Source organism: Notamacropus eugenii, chromosome 2 (genome assembly GCF_028372415.1).
Source record: "Notamacropus eugenii isolate mMacEug1 chromosome 2, mMacEug1.pri_v2, whole genome shotgun sequence".
In the NCBI taxonomy this organism is placed as follows: Eukaryota; Metazoa; Chordata; class Mammalia; order Diprotodontia; family Macropodidae; genus Notamacropus; species Notamacropus eugenii.
The window spans coordinates 438,584,248-438,597,875 of NC_092873.1; the positions used below are offsets into that span (position 1 = coordinate 438,584,248).

The window sequence follows — 13,628 nt, forward strand, 5'->3', positions numbered from 1 at the left end:
AGTCTATCAGCGCCATGCCAGGAAACTGAATTACTTCCACTTGAACTGTCTTAGGAAGATTCTGAAGATCATCTGGCAGGGTAAGGTACCAGACACTGAAGTCCTTGCTCAAGCTGAACTGCCAAGCATTCAAACTCTGCTTCAGAGAGTGCAACTCCTAGGGGCTGGTCACATTGTTAAAATGCAAAATGTATGCTTGCCAAAAAGACTATTTTATGGAGAACTCACATGGGGCAGGCGATCACATGGTGGTCAGAAGAAGCGATACAAGGACATTCTCAAGGTCTCTCTTAAGAACTTTGGATTTCACTGTGCAACGTAGGAGACACTGGCACAGGACCACTCAGCATGGCATGCCCACATCAGAAAGGGTGCTCTGCTCTATGAGCACAAAGTAAACGTAGGATGCACAAATTTGGAGTATCCACCCCAAACATTCACCCAGTCTATCTGTGCTCAACCTGTAGTAGAGCATTCCGAGCTTGTATTGGTCTGATCAGCCATAGTCAAACACGCTGAAATTTCATTTTATCATGATGATGTCATTTTGTTCCTCTTTGAGAACAAAGGACAACAACCAACCAACCATATGTCATATAATATTATATATGTATGTATAGTATATAAGTTGGAAAGGACCTTAGAAGTTTTCTAGACTAGAGATGTGGCAGCCCAAAACACTTCCTGGGGTAGCCTACTCCAGATGAAAATGGAAATATTTTTTTTTATAGTTTTATTTAATTTTAGATTTCGACATTCATTTCCACAAAATTTGAGTTCCAATTTTTCTCCCCATCTCTCCCCTCCCCCACCCCATAATACCTTGCATTTTGATTACCCCTTCCCTCAACATGTCCTCCCTTCTGTCATACCCCATTCTTCCTTTATCCCCATCTTCTCTCTTTTCTTAGAGGGCAAGATAGATTTCTATACCCCATTACCTGTATTTCTTATTTCCCAGTTATATGCAATAACAATTCTCAACATTCATGTCTAATACTTTGTATTCCAACTTCTCTCCCTTCCTCCCTTCCCACCTATCCCCACTGAGAAGACAAGCAATTCAATACAGGCTATATATGCATTGTTTTGCAAAAGACTTCCATAATAATCATGTTGTGTAAGACAAACAATATTTCCCTCCATCCTATCCTGCCCCCCATTTATTCTATTCTCTCATTTGACCTTGTCCCTTCCCAAAAGTGTTTACTTCTAATTACTCCCTTCTCCCATTTGCCCTCCCTTCTATCATCCCCCCACCCCACTTCTCCCCTTCTCCCCTACTTTCCTGTAGTGTAAGCTAGATTTTCATACCAAATTGAGTGAGCATGTTATTCCCTCCTTAAGCCATATGTGAAGAGAGTACGCTTCACTTTTCCCCTCTCACCTCCTCCCTTTTCTCCTCCATTGAAAAAGATTTTTCTTATCTTTTATGAGTGATAATTTGTCCCATTCCATTTCTCTCTTTCTCCTCCCAATATATTCCTCTCTCACCCCTTAATTTTATTTTTTATAGATATCATCCTTTCTGATTCAACTCAACCTGTGCTCTCTGTCTATATGTGTGTGTGTGTATGTAATCTCTCCACCCACGCAAATATTGAGAAAAGTCTCAAGAGTTACAAATATTATCTTTCCATGTAGGAATGTAAACAGTTCAGCTTTAGAAAGTCCTTTATGATTTCTCTTTCCTGTTTACCTTTTCATACTTCTCTTGATTCTTGTGTTTGAAAGTCAAATTTTCTCTTCAGTTCTGATCTTTTCATCAAGAACACTTGAAAATCTTATATACCATTGAATGACCATTTTTTCCCCTGAAGTATTATACTCAGTTTTTCTGGGTAGGTGATTCTTGGCTTCAATCCTAGTTCCTTTGACTTCTGGAATATCCATATTCCAAGCCCTTTGATCCCTTAATGTAGAAGCTGCCAGATCCTGTGTTATCCTGATTGTATTTCCACAATACTTGAATTGTTTCTTCCTAGCTGCTTGCAATATTCTCTCCTTGACCTAGGAACTCTGAAATTTGGCCACAATATTCCTAGGATTTTCTCTTTTTGGGTCTCTTTCAGGAGGTGACCAGTGAATTCTTTTAATATTTACTTTGCCCTCTGGTTCTAGAATATCAGGGCAGTTTTCCTTGATAATTTCATGAAAGATAATGTCTAGGTTTTTTTTTTTTGATCATGGCTTTCAGGTAGTCCCATAGTTTTTATATTGTCTCTCCTGGATCCATTTTCCAGGGCAGTTGTTTTTCCAATGAGATATTTCACATTATCTTCTATTTTTTTCATTCTTTTGGTTTTGTTTTGTTATTTCTTGGTTTATCATCTAGTCATAGCTTCCTTCAGCTCCACGCTCATTTTTAAAGAACTATTTTCTTCAATGAGCTTTTGAACCTCCTTTCCCATTTAGCTAATTCTGTTTTTTAAAGCCTTCTCCTCATTGGCTATTTGGACCTCTTTTCCAATTGAATTAGCCTACTTTTAAAGGTGTTAGTTTCTTCAGCATGTTTTTGGGTCTCCTTTAGCAAGCTGCTGACTCACTTTTCAAGCTCTTCCATGGCCTGAGCCTACTGCATATTCATTTTGAAGGTACTGGATGCAGAAGCCTTGACTTCCTCTGATAGTATGCACTGTTCTTCCTCATCCAAAAGGATGGAAGAAAATACCTGTTCACCAAAAAAGTAACCTTCTATGGTCTTATTTTTTTCCCTTTTTTGGCATTTTCCCAGCCAGTTACTTGACTTCTGAATCCTTTGTCAAGAGGAGGGCCCTAGTGTTCCTCCTCACCCCAGAACTGTGCTCAGGGCTGAGATTCAGATCAGTTGCTCAATTCCCAAAGGGGCTTTAGACCCAGTGCTTCCTAAATGGACGCCCACTGCTGCTACTACCACTGCTGCCGCCTCTGCTACTGCCACTGCAGCCTGGGGCCAGTGCAGGGGGGGACCCTGCTCCCCTCTCGCCCAGTTGGGAATGCCCTCTTACTGACCTTTGAAGCTTTCTTTTGCACTTGTGGGTTGAGGGATCTGAGACCCTTCCTGCTGGGGATTTTGCCCTGGAGGCCTGTTCCCATCCTGTTCCTCCTGGTGCCAGGGCTGGGCTCTGCTCCACTCAGCATCCCGTGTGATAGACCTTTCCTGTAGCCCTTACAGGTTACCTTTGGCTGGAAATCTCTTTCACTCTGTTATTCTGTGGCTTCTGCTGCTCTAGAATTTGTTGAGTCATTTTTTTACAGGTATTTTATGGGCTGTGGGGGAAGAGCTAAAGTCTGTGCATCTTTCTATTCCAGCATCTTGGCTCTGTCCCAGAAATATTTAATAAAATAAATAAAAATTTAATAGGACAAAGATAATATTAATATGTAGTTTTCTAAATCACTTATGTTACCTGCAAAGCTCCTTATGTACAGCTTAGTGGCCCCATATCTATTTGAGTTTAATGCCACTGAGTTAGTCCAATACTTCATCCTAATATAGAGGAAACTAAAAGAAACTGAGACTTGCCCAGGGTCACACAGATGGGATATGGCAAAGCCAAGATTTGTCCTCATATCTTCTCACTCCAAAACCCTTGTTCTTTCCTTTGAACCATGCAGCCTCAAATGTTGATGTTAACTTAGGCAGTATCTAGGAGATGGTGGCCCCACTGCACCTCGACTTGGTCAGACCATGTCTGCAATATTATATTCAGTTCTGGACCCCAGTTTTAGGAAGGAGTGTCTCAAAGAAGGCAACCAGGATGGTGAAAGGCCCCAACATGCGCATGCACAATGTTCAAAGGAACTGAAGATGTTATGTAGAGAAGCCTCAGAGAGGACATAGTAACTATTTTTAAGTATTTGCAAAGTTACCCGATAGAAGAGGGATTAGTTTCCTTCTATTCCTGTTCCAGAGAGCAGTAAATAATGTAGCAAGGTAAAGTTGCAAAGAAGCAAATTTAGGCTTCTGGAAAAATTAGACCTGTCCCAAAGTGGAGTGGGTATCCTTGGGAGGAAATGGGTTGCCCTTCCCTGGGTGTCTTCAAACAAAGGTTGAATGACCATTTGCTAGATGCACTATACAGGGGATTCCTGTTCAGGAGTGATTCCTGAGCTAGCTTCTTAGGTCCCTTCGCCTTTTGATTCCATTGAACACATAATAGAAGCTGCTGAGTAGAAAGTATTCCATTCCTTTGCTTTTCCATTAGGCTGTTAGGGTTTAACTCCCTTGTAGGAGCTTGCTACTAGTGATTCTGTGTATACAAATATCAAAAAATGAGCACATATATCTTGGGGTCTGTGGATATGCCAGGATGGATAAAACTTCTTGTTGGGCAAATAAATCTTTAAACATTAGTGATCCAAGATTGTTGATGGATTTTTCTAATTACTCCCTTCTCTGGTCTTGGGAGATTTACAATAGTAATATTGCCTAATTGGGTTGCTGTCATAGCAGCTGAGTGGAAAGTAGGAATTCTTGGCCCCAAGGTCCAGCACTGTCTATATCTAGGGAGAGATCCGATCTCCTCACCCTGAGTATGTTCTGGATCAGTTTGAGATGAAAATCCACCAAACTGGGAGTATAGGAGAAAATTTATTGAGGCAGATTGCCTCTTTAAACACAGTAGGTCAAGAGAGGTTTGATTTGGAGGTCTGTGGGCTTGGGACAAGAACAAGCAGAGACTCACAAAGAGGCCCATGGCAGAAGAGATGTGTGAACAGAGTTAAAATGCAGGGAAGGGAGGCAAAAGATGAGAAGTGTTGGAGGAATGTGATCTGGTGGCAATAAAGTGTTGGGGGGAATGGGAGGGAAGAGGAAGAGTTTCTCAGAAACTGATTAATGAAGCTAAATGCCTTGGCTAGGTGAAGAGCTTTCATTTTCTTACCCAACAGGCAAGTGAAGCCTGCTGGCAGTTCCGAGGCCATCTTTTAGAAATGTGAGCGCTGAATTGTGTGGCATGGGGGGCTGGGTCCCCTCTGAGTTCTCTTTCAAAAGAATAATCCCTTAACTCCCTGTTTCAATGACCTAGAATTCCTGTTACTGTTTCCCTCCAACCTGCTAAGCATGAATGGGTAGTGTTGCTATGGCAACTTTATAGTAGAAGGGAGAAGACCCTTTTGTCTAACAGAGTATTTAGGGGAATGGATATTTCCCTTCCATGACTGTTCATGGGGAAGTGAACTCGGTTAGGACAGGTCCTTGCTTTTACACATCAGTGTATCTATTTTAGAGGAGAAAAGGAAAGGAAAGCCAGACACTTGTGGATTTGTTGTTGTTTTTTTAAGGCAATCAGGGTTAAGTGACTTGCTCAAGGTCACACAGCTATTAAGTGTCTGAAGCCAGATTTGAAATCAGGTCCTCTTGACACCAGGGCCAGCAGTCTATCCACTGAACCGCCTAGCTGCCCAAGCTTGTGAGTCTTCTTGAGGGAGGTGGACACTATCAGATTCTCAGCCCAGATGCTCTAAGTTTCAAAGGAGGGATCACAGTGGATTCCATGTTCTCATCCCCAAACACAGAAGGGCAGGTGATCATCTTACAAGGACAATAAGAATTATCCATTTGGTCCAGGTATTTTTGGGCAGCTCAGTTCACCTTAGGAAACAATAATAGATCAAGCTAAATGACATCTTTGAATTCTTTCCTGATGACCTAAGAAATAGTTTGAAAGTTGAATAGAGAGAGAGATTAGAGAGATAAGAGAGAGATAGACACCCATTGGACAATACAGGAGATAACTTTATTGAAACTCAAATGGTATCAGACAGATGAATCTAGCTGGGAGGAGACATGCCTGGGGTAGAGGGAGGGCAGCCAGGTGAGGTTCTGGTGGTGATGGCCTCTCCAGCTGACTCTGGCATGGATTTGATTTTTAATCAATTTCTTTCTAAAAACAGGTTGCTATGGGGACAGCCCAGCTCTTTTCATGATTGTTACCGCAACTATATACATCAGTTTGCTTTCCAGGTTCAATGTTGCTTTCTCTACATCAGATATAAAAAGGAAAGTTGAAGGAAAGGAATAAAGGGAGCGCAAATGAGAGAGAAAACACACACAGAGAGACAAACAGATCTGGGGACCTGTTGATCGGGCTTTTGTTCCCAATAAATTAAAAAAAAAAATGTTACAAAAGCTCCCTGGCCCATCCCACTTGCCCTATGCTTGAGGAATACCATGCATTTGGGAAACAGATTCCATCACATAATCAGTGCCGTCGAAAACAGGACAGGGTCTAGTGGGGGGTGGATTTATTAAAAAAAGTTTTTATTTTCTTCTAGAAAAAAGCTAACATTGGGAAATGAGGGGCTACTGCGCAGCAGTAGCCCAAGAGACTGGCTGGGGATTCTGGGAACTCTCATCCAATCCCTCCCTCCCCTAGCCTCAGAGAGGTGGCAGCGAAGTAGAAAGCTCCCAAGGAAGGGAGATGGCCCAAGCGCATGTCACGTGCCTTCTGGGGAGGATAAAGGTGTTTTTAGTGCAATTTGCCAAGTTCACAATTCTTGGAGCTTCAAAGTTTTGTTTTTCCAGACTCTTATAGCACCAGTGCTCAAAACACAGGTGAGTGCCTAATAGAAGCACTAAGACTATCTCTGTCTTGTAGCCAGAAGCTCTCCATTTGGGAAAAAATCTTCTAATTTGAAGCTCAACTCAAGTTCTTTGCTCCTACTTTCCCTCATGATCCCACTAGCTAAAAATGCTAAAAATCTGGGATAAGAAGCTCTTTTTCAGATTTCAAAACAAAACAAAAAGCAACCAATAAATTCTATCAAAATATCTGAGCCATCCTCTTGGCTACCTAGCTTCACATCCTGCTTCTGGAATGAGGAGGATAAAAGATGGAGGGATCCCGACTCTATTCCCCTAGGCTGCTCTGAATGCCTTTTAAAGAAGGCTGACATGGGGAGAAGGGGACCCATTAGGTCAACCAACTGTTCTGGGTGATGAGGTTCTGGCCAAATCCTTCCTCCCATCCACTCTCTGAAACCTGCAAAGGAAAAAGGTACAAGCGAACAGGGGAGATGACTGTGTCATAGAAATGTTAGCCCTGTGGGGTTTGCTAGTCTATAGCAGTAAGACCAGAAAAAGGCTCTGAGTAGGTACAGCAGAGAGGGCCGGGCAAGAGTCAAGGGGTGATTCTGACCTAAGACCCATTTCAGCGATTCAGTGTCAGGGCTATTGTCATTCCTGTCTGGATCACTCATGTTCATCAGGGACAAATACTCTCTTGCTTTGTGGCCTCTTAAAAAAAGAATATGGGGAAAGAACCACATGGGTTAAGTGTGGCTTCAGAACCAGAATCCTGAACCTTCTCACTGCAGGTCCTTAAATCTCTCAATGTAGGATCTGTATAATACTCACAGTTCCCTTTAAAATACTAAAGAGTTGAATCCTGCATCCATGGACCTCTCCCAATCCCATGGAGAGCCTTGGGAACATTCTTCATGGCACATTGGGAAGAAAAACTCATCCAAGATAGCAGAGGGTTATAGGCAAACTCCTCAAGAAAAAACTAAGAACCCATATGTAGAAAACAGGGAAGCTAGGATCTGTCTCCCCAGGCTCAAAGGCAAACTCTTTTGTGGCTTCCCCAATCACTGAAAGCCACCTCACACTTGTGCATTTTTTTCCATTTTCCCCCAGACTGGTGATTGAACAAATTTTATAGTTGTGTCCTTCTTTCCTGGGAGCCACAGACATGCTTGGAAAATACTTGGAAGGCCTGGCACTTAGTGGGAACGCTTTCTGCAAAGGACAGGGGACATGCCCTTACAGGGAGAATTCATTTGGCAGTCTTTCGCTTAATTGGTTTAATGTGCTTCTCTTGACTGTGGATCCAGGGATATCCATGGCTGACCCACTTCTGAATGATTATTCTGGGACCTCTGCCTTCTCATTTCCTACCACTTAATTACCTACCTAAGGCTTGTTACAAGCCTTATGTTGCTTCAAGACAGAATTTGCTAGCTAGAACCCTAGCTATAATGCCTGTGTACTATATCTGACTTTTCTGACCAGGTACCTGTTTCTAACAACTCAAGATCCTCAGAAAGTAAGCATCAACAGGTATGCTTAGTCTCTTTTACTATTCAGCCTAGATGGGATTGAGGATGCCCAGAACTAGGTGGAGAGGAGAAGAATGAGGACTTGTGAAATAACTTGCAAAATCCTACTCAAGTCTCTCATGATACTCCATGTTAAATGTGTAATGGGGACAAGGAAGTTGAGAAAGCCTCTGCCATGCTAGGTACTGCCTATGTTCCTCAGGATTCAATATTCTAGCCTCCTTAGTTCCAGAACTGAGTTCTACTACCTTCCTATAAGGTGAGCAAAATCTCATGGTAGAAATGGATGGAGCTGCTGTGGAAAGAGTTTTTGGAGACTGGTGTCCTGAAGAACCTGTAGAAAATGAAATTTACCCCTTAGGCCACTGAGAAAACACCAACATTCTTCTGGAGGTGAAAGGAGGTCACAATCTTTGGAAACTCATTAACCAAAAGGGGAGAAGTCATAAGAAAATGCTTTCAGTGTCCCTGAGGATACTAGCTTGGGTTGTGGGAATTCTGACAATTTAAGAGTGAACTGTGGCACTGAACATTACTAGAAATTTCACTGTAGTGGTCACCTACAGACAGCAGCTTCCTTTTCCTTGCCAGCCTCTAATTCCATGTGTGGCTCCATGATGGTGGATGTACATGACAAAGATACATGCACACACATTTATACAAGGACAGAGAAATGAGCACCTTAGAGCTGCACAATTTGTGGTTTCTTTGAAAAGTCTCCATGATGAGGTCTCAGAATACAGGAAAGCAGCAAACAGATACATCCCATACTTGCCCCTACTAACCTATAAGTCTTTTGTAGTTTGAGAGCCCAGGCCAAAGAAAGACAGCTGGATCACATCACTTGTTGGTCATCTGCAACCACAGCAGAGGAGATGTTACCTCTCCCAGGACTGTGGTTCTCCCCCAAAGAAGGTGCTAAGAAATCATATAGGTAATTTCATACCCAACTCAAGACTTCCAGAAAAAAGGGAGAGAAAGAGCAGTAACCTTCATAAGACAGTCTGGCATCTTCTGAAGGTGCCTGAGGAACAGAGTTTACCTTTGGGACCCTGTTTTCCTCTCCTGAAGATAGGATCCCTATGGCCTGAGCAGCGGAGTAGGGACATAGCTAGAAGGGATGTTGTGGGTCTGCTCCTATCATGTACTCTTGGGCAGTGAGGGAGACATCAATTTCTCTCTGTCTCAGCAGAGTCTGGGGTGAGCATCCCAGGGGGTTATAGCACCATGAGGAGGCTCAACCTTTTGCAGCTGCCACCACGTCTGAGTTTTCTCTGCAAGATGATTGATCCCTCCCAGTGAGGGGCCCAGATGTGCAACTGTAAACAGGGTCCCAGGCTCCTGAGAGAATTCTGAGGATATCAGATCTCTCCTCTTGTAGGGGAAACACTCTCCCTTAGGTGGGACAGTGGGAGACCTGGGCTGAATGCAGCAGGAGACTGAGAGCAGAGGTGGGGCACAGATCCCAGGAATGGAACAGAGATGGAAAGTCATAGCAAGAGAGACCTTCATGACCCTATCTGCTAGGGAGTCAAAAGAAATCCAGGGCTGTATCCATCATTACCCGGGAGACTGGAATTCCCTTGGGGGATGTCAGGCAGTTGGAATCAGGAAAAAAAAGGGAAGCTTCTCATTTCTTCTTTCTCTCAATTGGCCAGTAACAATCCAGGTCAGAAGGCATTGGCTAGGCAGCACCGGAAGAGAAGGGGCTAAGTGTTCCTTCCACCAGCATTAGGCAACATTAGTTAGCTAGGCCTTGGCTGATGCTGGGCTCCAGGTAGCACTCAGAAGTGACCAGCCAGCCAGAAGTAGGCCCATCTCATATCCCCTTTCCTTCTAAGTCAGGACAACCAGCTCAAGGGCATCCCCCTCTCTGCACAGCAGAGGTCTTTAAGGCAGTGATTTCAGCACCATCCTTGGACAAAGAGCCTCTCCCCATTACAGAATTGCATAAGTTACAGCTGTGTTGGTCTGGTGTCTTCATGAATCAGGAAATAAGCAGTAGCAATAGCAATGAGGGGTCTCAGGACTGGAGGCCCTGGGGGCTGATAGGTGTGACTGTGAATATGGGGTGGGGCAGGGCAGAGGAGCCCCTTGTTAGAGCAGTGAAACATTTGGGTTGAGTGCAGAAGCCTGATGACTAGTTGGAACACCATTAGCTTTCATAGGAGGACAGGCAGCAGGAGAGAGAGGCCCAAGTTAGGATCCCTCCTGACTCACCTGAACTCTTTTACTCCGTAGGAGCCTGAAGGGTAAACACCAAGACCAGACCTAGGCCCATTGTTTAGCAGTGATGTGAGAGCAAAATATTTGTTGAATGGATAAATGTGCAAAGCCCAGAAACTCTGGTTATGCTAGGAAGCTGGAGATTGGGCACTGGTGCTCCTGGAGGCTTTTCAAGATGATAGGAAGTGAATTTGCCTATGCTAGAGAGAGTTTCCCAAGATCCCACAGTCCTTCAGGCTTTGGTCATAGGTCTTCTGACCCCAATATACTATATATCCAATTGGAAGCACCTTTTCTTGCTAACTCTCTAGGATGCAAATAAAGTGATTTTCTTAGCCCAGGTAGTGAAGAGGTACAAACTGGTTCCTCAACCTGTCAGAGCCTCTGGAGCAGCAAAGAATGGGGGCATCTTCAGCAGGGGAGAAAGATCTCCTTAGGTGACAGATGTTCTTTCTCTCCACCCCTCCCCTCCCCCTGTGAATTTTCTGCATTGATTGGATGCTGTGTCTCTACTGATGAACAATTCATTGTCTGATGTCAAGCGAGAGACACCTGGGAGATTTGGCCTTGACCAGGCACCTGAGGACCATTGTTCTTCCAGTTCTTTGGGCCAGGTTTTCTTTAGTCCAGTCCATGGTGAAGAGCAGAGCTGAATATCCAGCTTGATGAGTTTGACTCTTCTCATTGCACTCTAGGGCTAGAACTGAAGCTTCATCTAGAGCTTGTGCTTTCTTGAGAGAAGGAACAGGGTTCTCCAGGTCCCTCAGTTTGTTCTCCGACTTGGTCCTTCTCTACCACTCCAGGCTTCCCCATAAGCTGTGAGGAGACCAGAGCAGGATAGTATGGTAGGAAAGTTTAGCTGGTACCAACGGAACAGCATCCGATCCTCCAGAAGAAAGCCCTCCTTCTAAAATCCACACTGAAGCTTGGAAAGAACCCCAAGCAGCTCTTGGTCTTGGGGGAGGAGGAAAAATAAATAGATAAGTGGGAGAAAAACAAAATAAAAGGCAGGGTTTATTGGCTGTCCTCATGCATATTAAATTAGAAGGTACAAAGACAGAGCTAACAATCCTTCTTCGAGGGCTGGCCTGATGCAGGGGTGTTGTATCTGTGTCTTGGTGGGGCACATTTTGATAGTCATCTTGAGGATGTCCTGTAGGTCACCAAGGGGTTGGGAGTGGACAGCTCTCTCTCTACCTTGACAACCGTTTCCCCTCTCCAGCTTCATCTTTTCCATTTGATTTTTAACCCTCTATCAACAGAATTAAAACCTTTATTAAAAAAAAAAAATTTAAACCACATGCTTCTTTTTTCTAGGCTCCATCCAGGTCTCTGGGGGAGAGCTGTTGGCCATGGCAGTAGGGTTGGGAAGAGGCTGGGAGAGAATCTGGGGAGCTCCTGCTCCCCATGCCCCAGAGCTTCACCTCATAGGGCCATCTCCCATACAACTGTCCATAACTGGCTGGGAACTGCTGCAGGTTTCTCCTGATGCCTTGTCACCTGCCCATAAAACCTAAGAGTTTGTAGTAGAGACAGAAAACCAAGGGGAAAAAACCTCCCAGAATCCCCCTCTCCCCAAAGTCTTGAGAGGAGGCCAGTCTTTGATCCAGAGGAACAAGCTCCCCTCCCCCCACCCCACCAATCCTTGGAAGTCCTCCAAGGTGCAGCACCAGAAAGCCTGCCCCTCCCCTCCCACCAACCCCCTCCAGTTCCCTTTTCCGGGCTGTAGTTGCGTCTTCTGAAAGAAGAGGAGGAAGAGCTAGCAGAGCTGAGGCCGGCTCACTGCTCTCTGGGGCAACAGCGGTGGATAGGTCCTCAAAGGGAGGCCTGGAGGTTGGGGTCCAGGATAGTTTCTCGGTCTGGAGACTCAATATAGTTGGCAGCTTCCTGGAGTTTCAGCAGCATGGCCATCTGAAGGGGGGGGCAACAATGGGCAGTTAAAAGGTGGCAAGCTTTCACAGTCTGGACCTGGGTGGGGCAGGGAAGAAGGTAGAGAACCCTGGTCTTGAACCCAGTGCAGAGGTTTTCCAACATATCTAAGACATGGCAGCATTAGAGATGATTTAGAAGACAAGGGGCATCCCAACAGCTTCCTTACCAGCTGCTTTTCTTCCTTCCATTTCATTTACATATGTAAATACATGATATTTGCATATGTAATATTTACGTGTTTACTGATTGCTTATCATGTTCAAGTCACTAAGTTAGGCCTTTGTGGGGTATAGAAAAATAAGTAAATTTTGGTCCCCTGCCCTCAAGGACTTAAGGATAACTTACATTTCTACAGTAATGTAAGGTTTATAATGGGCTTTCTTGCCAAAAATCTTTTGAAGTAGGCAACCTGGGTATTATTATTATTATTTCTGTTTTACAAACGAAGAAATCAACTTAAAGAGGTTCAATGACTTGGCCAGGGTCACTTAGCTGATGAATACTGGAGCCAGGAAAATAACAGTAACAGCTAACATTTACGTAGGCTTTAAGGCTTGCCAAATACTTTATTTGTATTATCTCATTTTATCCTCACAACTGCCCTTGGAGGTAGCTGCTATTACTATTACCCTCATTTTACAGATGAGGAAACTGAGGTTAAATGACTTGCCCAGGGTCACACAGCTAGTAAGTGTCTGAGGCAAGATTTGAACTCAGATCTTCCTTATCCCAAGTCCCTCACTCTGTATGCACTGTGCCACCTTGATGCCTCTGAACTTAGGTCTCCTGAGTTTAAGGTGCAGTGATTTTCCACCTATACTGTCCTGCCTTCATCTATCTTCTCTTAAAGGAAATATGACATGTACACAAATCACTAGAATACAATGTAGAATGTGAGTGACTGTTTCCCCCTCCTTCCCTATCCCATCACATATGTTCTATTTCCAAAACTGAAGAATATCCTTTTAAGGTGCCTTCACTCAGAGAATCCTATAAAGATTGCTAACCAATTCTTGAATCAAGTCAAGCAACTATCCTTAAGTGCCTACTATGAACAGTGCTGTGACATTTAAAAAACTCCAGAGACATAATTTCTGGGTAATTTTATCATTTCATTAATAATGCCAGCATGTTTACTCATGAAAGGATGGTCATTTGGCTGTTTCTCTCTTAGATCAAAGACAATTATGATGGCAGGCTCACGTTTATATGCCCATTGGAAGAAGGGGGTTCCTGAGGGTGGCAATCAATCGTGATGGGTTAACAATGAAAGAATGAATATTACAGTGAGGGGTTGAAGCTATTCAAATGAACTTTGATCATGTCATTTACTTCTAAGTTACCCCCAATCTTGGGCAATCTGTTCAAAGAACTGAGCCCCACCTAAACTAGAGTAGAGTACAATGGCTTCCCCACTTAGATGGGGT

At 43.8% G+C, this 13,628-nt stretch overlaps 1 protein-coding gene across 7 annotated transcripts in view; it reads right to left on the minus strand.

The window, feature by feature from the left end:
• Positions 1-11,265: 11,265 nt before the first annotated feature.
• The window catches only part of NAV1 (neuron navigator 1), a 343,043-nt gene continuing 340,680 nt past the window's right edge, over positions 11,266-13,628 (minus strand). For all 7 annotated transcript variants that reach the window (XM_072648221.1, XM_072648220.1, XM_072648219.1 and 4 more), the window contains one exon: positions 11,266-12,180. In XM_072648221.1, coding sequence (XP_072504322.1) covers positions 12,085-12,180 — 96 coding nt within the window. In that variant the 3' untranslated portion in view covers positions 11,266-12,084. The remainder of the gene's footprint in view (positions 12,181-13,628) is intronic.